The sequence below is a fragment of the Camelus bactrianus genome, chromosome 1, assembly GCF_048773025.1.
Source record: "Camelus bactrianus isolate YW-2024 breed Bactrian camel chromosome 1, ASM4877302v1, whole genome shotgun sequence".
Taxonomy (NCBI): Eukaryota; Metazoa; Chordata; class Mammalia; order Artiodactyla; family Camelidae; genus Camelus; species Camelus bactrianus.
In genome coordinates this window covers 35,447,695-35,459,770 of record NC_133539.1, presented here as the reverse complement: position 1 = coordinate 35,459,770, position 12,076 = coordinate 35,447,695, and the positions used below count along the sequence as shown (strand labels likewise).

General features: G+C 35.5%; 1 protein-coding gene across 2 annotated transcripts in view; it reads right to left on the bottom strand.

Annotated features, from left to right (window-relative positions):
• The window catches only part of EPHA3 (EPH receptor A3), a 329,660-nt gene that overhangs the window by 229,906 nt on the left and 87,678 nt on the right, over positions 1–12,076 (bottom strand). For both annotated transcript variants that reach the window (XM_010966442.3, XM_010966443.3), the window contains exon 3: positions 1,857–2,517. In XM_010966442.3, the coding sequence (XP_010964744.1) occupies positions 1,857–2,517 (661 nt within the window). The remainder of the gene's footprint in view (positions 1–1,856; positions 2,518–12,076) is intronic.

The window sequence follows — 12,076 nt, the reverse complement described above, 5'->3', positions numbered from 1 at the left end:
ATGGTTGAAAATACTGAATTAAATTTGGTAGACTTTCTGGCATATCTAAGATGCCTAACAATCCATATATCAAGATTTTGTTAGACATCACTTGGGCTAAGCTTCGTCTTCGTAAAATACAACATCTGGGCTACTGATTCTTCTTTCTGAAAAATCTAAAAATAGAAAGATGTGAGAAATAAACTGAAACAGATAAACCTTACATCAACAAATTCTTGGTAACTTTATGCCAGCTCTCTGTGGTCCTACTCACACTTCGTTGTACAGAATTCTACCTCCAGTAGAATCTGTGTACTTGTGGGGCTTCCTGGTCTCTCCCACCACTGGACTGAATCACAGGGAAGAAGTGTAGCTTGAGGTTACAACTGCAACCCTCAGAATCAGACTGCCTGGTTCCAGAGCTCAACTCCAGCTCTTACTCACTAAGGGATCCTTATACGGCAAGATATCTAACCTATCAAAGCTTTCTTTTTCTTATTTAAAAAAATGGAGATAATAATAGGACACACTTACAGGTTATTTGGAGGGATAAACCAAATACCTCACGGACATTTCTTAGCAAATCAGCACGGTGTCTGGCATCTAATAAGTGCTTAGTGAATGTTTAAAAAAAAATCTTTAAATTCTTATTACACTACATAGAATGAAGGAGGTACTCTTTAAATATGTGTTAAAATAAAGTGAATGAGTCTTGTTTTCCTCTGTTTAAGGCAACTGAAAGCCCATGGTTGCTGATCATTTTGTTATAAAATTACCTTGACGTGTTTAAAAATCTGGCTACGTGTGTATGTCAAGATACCATTCCACCCTCTTATAAAACAAAATAAAACTGATCTCATGAAATAATGAAGTTTATTTAGTTATCTTTTCATCTGTATCTTTTCTAAGTAATACAGTTCCTCTGTATGCCTGAATTGAAGTATTGCTGATAAGATGATGATTTGAGTTACAGCAAGCAATTCTGATTAGTCTACAAGCTTATTAAAAAATCAACCAAAAGTTTAAAAAGGAAACCATAATAAACACCAGCACCATCACTGACAGCAAAAGCAAAATTACAAGTCTCAAGCCACACTGGCCTACTCTGTTACAGATGCCAGGCTGCAGAATTAATTGGCTGGGTATTGGATGCTTATGACATAGTAGACAATGCACTAAACTGATATAGTAAAACAAATATTTGTTAAAAATAAAGTTGATTGAGACTCAATACTACATGAAAATCAGTACAAAGTAAAATACCTTGACACACTGTCTAATAACCTGAATACACAAAGATTTTTTTTAACTACAAAAAGAGGGGAAGCCAAAATTCACCCAGCAACATCAGCAAATGTCAAGAAAAAATCACAAGAACGTGTTCCAACTTAAAGTTATACCACTAAAGAGTCATCCATATTTTAAATTCCAAACATATTCCATTTTATGTGCCATCTCTAACTCTACCATAATTATTTTTTATTGATTTCTCTCCAATATATTTTCCTTAGGATAATTTGCTATTACTCTAAGAAACTTCAAGTTTCAAGGATGTAAAATTTTGACATAAATGTTGTCTCCAGGAATAATCTTGACATGGGGCACCATTGAACAGCATAATAGTTACTTTAAAGAAGCAGTTAAATAAATTAAAATGAGGTTTAAAAATAGAAGCAATTCTGAATCTATTGTGAACTTTTCTTAATACAACTTAATGTGACTCTCTTTTTTAAAAACATCAGGTGGGATAAATTTAGTCTAGAAATAAACTGTTCAGTTTGAAGCATGTTTTGCTGCAGGGTTCATTTCTCTCAATTACTCTCTGATAAACTCACAGGTGAGAAATACACCACAGGGAAAATAGAGAAGACTCTTACCTTGGCACATGAAACCTCTCTCCTCATAGCCAGCATTGCAGGAGCACTTGCCAATGGGAACGAGCCATTCGCCTTCTGTACTGCAGTACATCCTGGGAGGATCTTCCTCCTTAGAATTGTTAACACACGATCCTCTAACCTCCACCAGAGACTGGGAATCCATGGGTACTGTGTCTGGAAACATAGCCAGATTCTTCACTGTAAACGGGCACTTTTTGAAGTACACTCTTACAGACACCAAGGCAACACAAGCACCAACATCTTGAAAAGCCAAATAAAATCCCTTTTTGTTGACAGGGCCTACTTCTCTAACCTCAGTGTTGAGTTTAAGAATACGGTCCCCGAGATCCATTTGCGTGAAACTTTCATCAGCTGCAATGGTGTCAATCTTTGTAAACTGATGTTCTCGGAATTTGACCCCGTGATCATCGTCAGACTCCATGTAGTACAGGTTGAAAGTCTCCTTGCAAGTTCCCAAAACCAACGGAATGCTATTGCAGTCCCGGAGAGTGAACTTGAGCTCCACGTAGATCTTCTGAGCTGAGTTCCTGGGCACCCAGTTTGTCCTCAGCCAATTGTTTTGACTATGATCCATGACATTGCACACCTGGTAAGTCCTGATGGGTGTGTAATGTTCATCAACACCGCTGATCTCTTCCCACTTGAAGAATCAAAGGAAAAAAAAAAGAGGCAGAATTAATAAGCTGAGAATAATGAATAATAGTGAATATGAGATGAGGGTGTCAGTGGCATCACAAGAAATACAAAATAAATAAGCAGAAACTTCGCTACTTATTGAAGATCATGATGTGAAGCGTCTCTGTAACATTCTTGTTTGTAGTTTTTATTATTTACAAGAGTCTCTCAGTTGATTGACACAAAATAATTTATAATTTTGATTAAAGCATCTGAATGGCACTGCAGTTTGTGGGATATACAGGAAGGAGCAATTCCTGCAATTGATTGGAATTAGTCAAATATTCTAGGATCAAAACCTTAAATCAATCGTCACCAATAACACTGCAAAATTGTTTTGTACATTTTTTGAATTGTTTTTGGTTTGTTATTAAAAAAGAGAATGAAAAATACCACTGCCTGAAATTTCTTTTTATTAAACTTTTCCCAATGTGGGCCAGATTTTGGTAAAATCAATATATTACAAAGCAAAGTGAATCTAAATGATTCTATTTTCATGTATCTTCATGCATGATATTTTTTTTACATAATTGGCCATCTCAAGAAACACACGATGGGGAACTCTGAAAATCTGAAGTAAAAAATATATACATGCCTACTTCCCCCCTCCTCCCCCAACAAACCCAGCTAATAGCTATCCATGGAGAACAGAAGAGATAAATATAGTGAATGTTTCAATTCCTAATATCTTTTCCCACACTGAATTTTACACAAGCGAGAAATAAATGGTTATTTGAGTTGATGTTGTTCTAGCAGTTAGGTAATAGAACTTTTTCACTGTAAAGACAGAAAAAAAGTTTCAAGACTTTAAAGCAGTGAAGTACTGCTTTCTGTGATCCTTAGATTTTGAGAAGCATTTAAATTAGCATCAAATTGTTTGTATTACTTACCATTCTACAACTATTGTATCATCTATTTCTATTACCCTTGTGTCTACACTTTCTTTTTATCATGCCAAGTGTAGCCTTTTGCTGCCAGGAAAATATATCTTTTTCCATGTCATATTATAGTTCAAGTCTTCTATGGCTCCCTGTTACCTATGCAATGACATCAAACTCTTTAGTTTGAAATTTGTGTTTTTTCCAAAAATTGGTCTCAACCTACATTTAGTTTTTTCTAAAAGTTTGAATTGAGTTTAGTGAATTATGTGTTTCACTTATGCACATGCTATGTTCTTGTTAATGTGAACTCTTACTGCTTTCAAAAGAAATGCTGGGTCTTCTTTTTTAATAGTATAACCTCATTGCTCTGTGCTCTTCTCTCCTCGATGTCTCCCATGACCTTGCCATTCTTATGTTTTATATAACCCTTATTAAATGCCTTTTTCATTTATAAATTTAATTCATGATAAATGCTAAGACTAGTTTAATTTTGTTCCATATGCATTTGTTAGATTTTAGAACTGTTTATATCCTCCATAATATGCAGCACATCACTTCACCTTTTGGGAGGTGCATAAAAACTATTTTTTTCTCATAATATATATGGGAATAATTCAAGAAAATAACAAATTTAAAGTTCCTATGAGAGAACATATTTTAATTTTTTAAATAAATAAATAAATGAAACCCTCTTGAAGCCCATTATAAATGGGTTCCTAAATTTTTCTCCATCAAGAGTTACTTATTTTCAGGGATTTCCAGTCAGATGGCACAGTCATAGGACCACAAGCTCGCCCCCTCTCACGATTGCAACAAAACCACAACTGACTGCCAAACAACCATTGAGAAAAAAAGACTGAAACCTAGCAGAAAAAAGATCTTCAACTGGAAACATAAAGAAGGAGCCACAGTGGGAGATGGTACGAGGAGTATGCTCATGATATAATCAGGCCCCATATCCTCTGGGTGGGCAACTCACAAACTGGAGAATAATTACATTGCAGAGGCCCTCCCAACAGGAGTGAGAGTTCTGAGCCCCACATCAGGCTTCCCAGCCTGGGGTTCCAGCATTGAGAGGAGGAGACCCCAGAATATCTGGTTTTGAAAGCCAGTGGGGCTTAACTGCAGGAGCCCCAAGGGACCGGGGGAAGCAGAGAAATTACTCTCTTGGGAAGCACACACAGAATCCCACATACTCTGGGACCAAGGGCAGAGGCAATAATTTCATAGGAACATGGGTCATATCTGCCTGCTGGTTTTGCAAGGTCTCCTGGGGAGTTAGAGTCAGCTGTGGCTCACCCTGGAGACATAAAAGCTGGTGGCGGACATTTGGACATTCATGGAGTATTCATCTACATGAGCTTTCCTGGAGGCTGACATCTTGCTTGGGTCATCAGCACCAAGACCTAGCCCCACCCAACAGCCTGTAGGCTTAAGTGCTGGGAAGCCTCAGGCAGAACAACATACTAGGTGAGAACAGCCCCACCCATCAGCAGACTTCATGAGCCCACAGCCACCTCTAGAAACGCCCCTAGACATGGCTCTGCCCACCAGAGGGCCAGGACCAACCTCCACCTAGAAGTGGGCAGGCATTAACTCCTCCTGGCAGGAGATCTGCACAACCCTCTGGTCCAGCCTCACCCACCAGTGGACAGATAACAGAAGTAAGAAAACAACAATCCCATAGCCTGTGGAAGGAGTCCTCAAATGCAGGACAGAGTCTACCATGGGACTAGCTGGACCCTGGCCCTTGGGTGACAGGAGGAGGGGGCACTGCTGGGATGCATAGGAGGTTTCCACTACTCCAAGGTCAATAAATGTAACTAACCTACCTAAAAATACAAATTGAAATTTAGGCAAAATGAAGTGGTAGAGGAGTATGTTCCAGGCAAAGGCACAAGATAAATCCCAGAAGAAGAAATGAGTGATGAGGAGATAGGGAATCTATCCAAGAAGGGTTTAGAGTAATGACTGTGAAGATGACCAGAGAACTAGAGAGGACAATAAACAAATTGAGTGAAGCTTTCAGTGAAGAGTTAGAAAATATAAAGAATGTCCAGAGTCGAAGAATACAATTACTGAAACGAATAACACACTAGAAGGAACAAAGAATAGACTGAAGGAGGCAGAAGAGTGGATCAATGAGCTTGAGGACAGATTAGTAGAAATCACTACCACAAAACAGAAAAAAGAATGAAAAGAAATGAGGATAGTTTAAGAGAATTTTGAAACAACATAAAGCACACTAACATTAGCATTATAGGGGTCCCAGAAAGAGAAGAGAGCAAGAAAAGACCTGAGAAAATATTTGAAAAGATAATAGCTTAAAACTTCCCTAACATGGAAAGGAAACAGTCACCCAAGTCCTGGAAGCACAGAGAGTCCTACACAGGATTAACCCAAAGAGGAACACACCAAGGCACATAGTAATCAAACTGATAAAAATTAAAGATAAGGAGAAAATATTAAAACAAACAAGAGGAAAGCAACAAATAACATACAAGGGAACTCCCATACGGTCATCAGCTGATTTTTCCAGCAGAAACTCTACAGGGCAGAAGGGAGTGGCACCATATATTTTAAGTGATGAAAGGCAAAAACCTACAACCAAGAATAATCTACCCAATCAAGAATCACTCAGATTTGATGGAGAAATCAAAAGCTTTACAGATAAGCAAAAGCTAAAGAATTCAGCACCAACAAACCAACTTTACCACAAATGTTAAAGGAACTTCTCTAGGTAAAAAAGAAAAGGCTACAACTGGAAACAACAAAAGTAATCATGAGGGGAGGAGGGTACAAATGCAGGGTATCTAAAATGAATTTGAAATTAAGAGATCAGCAATTTAAAACAATCATGTGTGTATATATATACACATACACACTTCTATACCAAAACCTCATGGTAACTGCAAACTAAAAATCTATAACACATACATACATAAAAAAGAAAGTGGAATCCAAATGTAACTCTATAGTCATCAAACCATAAGAGAACAAAAAGAAGAAAGAAAAAAGACCTACAAAAATAAATCCAAAACAATTAACAAAATGGCAGTAAGAACACACACATAGATAATTACCTTAAATGTAAATGGATTAAATGTTCCAACCAAAGACACAGACTGGCTGAATGGATATGAAAACAAGACCCATATATTTGCTGTCTACAAGAGATCCATTTCAGAGCTAGAGACACACACATGCTGAAAGTGAAGGGATGGGGAAAGATATTCCATCCAAGTGGAAACCAAAAGAAAGCTGAAGTAGCAATATTTATAATAGACAAAAATCAATTTTAAAATAAAGACTGCTACAAGAGACTAAGAAGGACACTACATAATGCTCAAGGGATCAATCCAAGAAAAAGATATTACAATTGTAGATATACATACACTCAACATAGAAGCACCTCAATATACAAAGCAACTGGTAACAGACATAAAAGGAGAAATTGACAATACCACAATAATAGTAAGCAATCTTAACACCACACTTACAGCAATGGACAGATCATCCAAACAGAGAATCAATCAATAAATACAGGCATTAAATGACACATTGGACCAGATGGACTTAATTGATACTTATAGAGCATTCCATCTGAAAACAGCAGAATACACATTCTTCTCAACTGCACATGGAACATTCTCCAGAATCAATCACATGCTGGCCCACAAAGCAAGCTTCAGTAAATTTAAGAAAACTGAAATCATATCAAGCATCTTTTCCAACCACAACACCATCAGTTTAGAAATCAACTACAAGAAAAAAATTGCAAAACCTGCAAGCACATGGAGGCTAAACAATATGCTACTAAACAACCAACAGATCACTGAAGAAATCAAAGAGGAAACAAAAGTACTTAGAGACAAATGAAAACAAAAACACAACTATCCAAAATCTCTGGGACACAGCAAAAGCAGTTCTCAGAAGGAAGTTTGTAGCGATACAATCTTACCTCAGGAAACAAAACAAAAAAAAAAACTCAAATAAATAACTTAATTACATTTATAGCAACTAGAAAAGAAGAACAAACAAAACCTAAAAAGTTAGTAGAAGTAAAGAAATCATAAAGATTAGAGCAGAAATAAATGAAATAGAGACTAAAAAAAAAAATAGAAAGGACCAGTGAAGCTAAAAGCTGGATCTTTGAAAAGATAAACAAAATTGATAAACCTTTAGCGAGACTCATTAAGAAAAAAGGGAGAAGACCCAAATTAATAAAATCAGAAATGATACAGGAGAAGTTATAGCCAACACCACAGAAATACAAAGGACCATAAGAGGCTGCTATAAGCAACTATATCTCAACAAAATGGACAACCTAGAAGAAATGAACAACTTCTTAAAAAGGTACAATCTCCCAAGACTGATTCAGTAAGAAATAGAAAATATGAACAGACCAATTACCAGCACTGAAACTGAATCAGTAATTTAAAAACTCCCAACAAACAAAAGTCCAGGACCAGATGGCTTCACAAGGGAATTCTACCAAACATTTAGAGATGAGTTAATGCCTATCATTCTGAAGTTATTCCAAAATACTGCAGAGAAAGGAGCACTTCTGAGTTCATTCTATGAGGCCACCATCACCTCACCATACCAAAACCAAAGATATTACCAAAAAAAGAAAATTACAGGCCAATATCACTTATAAACATAGATGCAAAAGTTCTCAACAAAATACTAGCAAATTGATGCCAACAATACAGTGATAAGATCATACGCTATGATCAAGGGGGATTTAGCCCAGGGATGCAAGGATTTTTCAATATCCACAAATCAATCAATGTGCTACACCACATTAACAAATTGAAAAATAAAAACCATATGATCATCTCAACAGACGCAGAAAAAGCTTTTGATAAAGTTCAACATCCATTTATGATAAAAACTCTCCAGAAAGTGGGCATAGAGGGAACATACCTCAACATATTAAAGGCCATATGTCACAAAGCACAAACAACATTATTCTCAATGCTGAAAATCTGAAAGCATTTCCTCTAAGATCAGAAACAAGACAAGGATGTCACTCTCACCACTTTTATTCAACATAGTTTTGGAAGTCCTAGCCACAGCAGTCAGGAAAGAAAAATAAATAAAAGGAATTCAAATTGGAAAGGAAGAAGTAAAACTGTCACTATTTGCAAATGACATAATATTATATGTAGAAAATCTTAAACAGGCTACCAGAAAACTACTAGAGCTCATCAATGAATTAGGTAAAGTTGCAAGATACAAAATTAATATACAGAAATCAGCTGCATTTCTATACACTGATAACGAAATAGCAGAAAAATAAATTAAGGAAACAATCCCATTTACCATGGCATTAAAGAATAAAATACCTAGAAATAAACCTACCTAATGAGGCAAAGGATCTATATTCTGAAAACTATAAGACACTGATGAAAGAAACTGAAGATGACACAGATGTAAAGATATACAGTGTTCTTGGAATAGGAGAATCGATATTGTTAAAATGGCCATCCTACCCAAGACAATATACAGATTTAATGTAATCCCTATCAAATTACCAACATTTTTCACAGAACTGGAACAAAAAAAATTTAAATTTGTTGAACTGATGAAACACAAAAGGACCTGAATAGCCAAAACAATCTTGGGAAAGAAGAACAGAACTGGGGGAATTACACTCCCTGACCTCAGACTATACTACAAAATTACAGTAATCAAAACAGTGTGGTACTGGCACAAAAACAGACACATAGATCAAGGGAACAGGACAAAAAGTCCAGAAATAAGCCCACACACTTATGGCCAATTAATCTATGACAAAGGAGGCAAGAATATACAATGGAGAAAAGACAGTCTCTTCAATAAGTGGTGCTGGGAAAACTGGACAGCTACCTGAAAAAGACTGAAATTAGAATATTCTCTAACACCATGTACAAAAATAAACTCAAAATGTGTAAAGACCTAAATTTAAGACTGGAAACTATAAAACTCCTAGAGGAAAACACAGGCAGAACACTCTTTGACATAAATAAAAGCAATATTGCTTTCAAACCAGCTCCTAGAGTAATGGAAATAAAAGCAAAAATAAACAAATGGGACTCAATTAAACTTAAAAGTTTTGCACAGCTAAGGATACCATCAACAAACAAAGACAACCTACAGAATGAGAGAAAATATTTGTAAATGATGTGACCAACAAGGGACTAATTTCTAAAATATACAAACAGCTCATATGGCTAGATATATATATATATCTCACAAGCAACCCAATCAAAAAATGGACAGAAGATCTAAACAGACATCTCTCCAAAGAAGACATCCAGATAACCAACAGGCACATGAAAAGATGCTCAACATTGCTAATTGTTAGAGAAATGCAAATCAAAACTATAATGAGGTATCACCTCACACCAGTCAGAATGGCCATTATTAAGAAGTCTACAAATAATAAATGCTGGAGAGGGTGTGGAGAAAAAGGAACCCTCCTACACTGTTGTGGAAAGGTAAATTGGTGCAGCCACTATGGAGGACAGTAGGAGGTTCCTTAAAAAACTAAAAATAAATTTACCATATGATCCAGCAATCCCACTCCTGGGCATACATCCAGAGGGAATCTTAATTCAAAAAGATACGTGCACCCCAATGTTCACAGCAGCACTATTTACAACAGCCAAGCCAGGGAAATAACAGAAATGTCCATCAAGATGACTGGATAAAGAAGTTGTGATATATATATATAGATAGATAGATAGATAGATATAGATATAGATATAGATACACACACACACACACACACACACACATATATATATATATATATATAAAATGGAATATTACTCAGTCATAAAAAAAGAATGAAATAATGCCATTTGCAGCATCATGGATGGAACTGAAGATTGTCATACTAAGTGAAGTAAGCTAGAAAGAGAAAGAAATATACAACATAATATTGCTTATATGTGGAATCTAAAAAAAAAAGACACAAATGAACTGATTTACAAAACAGAAACAGAAATAGAGAACAAACAAAGGGGGTGGGAAGGGATAAATCATGAGTTCGAAATTTGCAGATACTAACTACTATACATAAAATAGATAAACAACAAGTTTACAATGTATAGCACAGGGAAGTATGTTCGATTTCTTGTAGTAACCTATAATGAAAAAGAATAAGAAAATGAATATATGTATATATATGTATGACTAAAACATTATGCTGTACACTGGAAATTGGCACAACATTGTAAACTGACTATACTTCAATAAATAAAGAATACAAAAAAAGTTACTTATTTTCAGAAGGATAGACAAGTTTTAAATACTTTCTAACTAAAGCATTAGCATTTAAAGTGTATTCACACTTTTTTCTATTTGTATTCATTAGCAACATGTAAGAATTCCAATCCACAACTTCTGGCCACAAAATGAGATGTGCCACTTTATTTAATTGATAGTAACCAAAAGTAAAGAAATATAGTGTTTTATTTGGCCTTTGAACCTCATTAAAGAAAAAAATAATTATTTATATCAGGGTGTTTGAATTATCAAAACCAATTTATGGACCCCCACCAGTGTGAGAAATACAGTTCTAAAACTTTTTATTCTTAGTTTTCCTACCAGCCTGAAAGCAAAACAAAAATAAACAAGTAAAAAGCACTACTTATTTTAATAACTATGATCATTCAGGGTCTAGAATATATGAGAAATTCTCATTTTCTCGAGGCAAAATTCTCTTGACCTCATCGTCATATCCAAGGTCCAACAAAGGATCAAATCTGGGTTATTTTAGAAAACTGTAGACCTAATACACAAAATATATCTATACATTAATATAAGAAAAGACAGTATTCACACTGTACTTTTAATAATCACCAATATACTGTTTTCAAACATCCACTCTATGAGTGTATTATACAGAGAGCTTTAAAAAAAGAAAAGTATATATGAGTCTTATTTCTGAGGATTTTACACTAAGGTGCCTATAAACAATGAAGTCACATTCAAAGCAAAACTAATGTATAACATTAATATCAGAAGAATTAAAAAGAGTAAACCGAGAGCTCAAAAATTGTGATGTTAAAAAGTCAATATTACGTGGAATCTTCTCTATTATCATAATATTGGTTCTACAACAGCATTATAAAGTACAGAGCTAACGAGGAAAATTAATTTAAAAATTAACCATTTGACTTAAAAAATTTTAGGTCAAGATTTCCTTTCACAATAGATAAGAGTTTGTACTTGGTTGGACTAATGAATCAGTTGCAAAGTTCCCCTGCCTTGGACAGCATTTTACTAGACATCAAACAGAAATAAGACTAGGTAAAGATTTTCATAATTTGATGTAAAAATAGGATTTTAATTACGGAGATCTCACTGTAGTTTAACATTTTCCCTCTCAGTGCTAATTTGGCAAGCTAACACAAGTCTCGGATGCAGAGGTACAAATTGCAGGAAGATGATGCAAACAGCACCAGCATGCTTTGTGCGTAAAAGGTTGCAGAGAGCAATTATCACTTCATTAATTTGTAATGAAGACCAAATTGCCTGTAAGTGATGTGGCTTGCCATCTCAGGCCACTTACAAAAAACAAGTCTCAAACTCCAGCATTTGCTGAGGACTGGACAGTGGAAATAAAATCCCCAAATGAGTGTTTTTGCA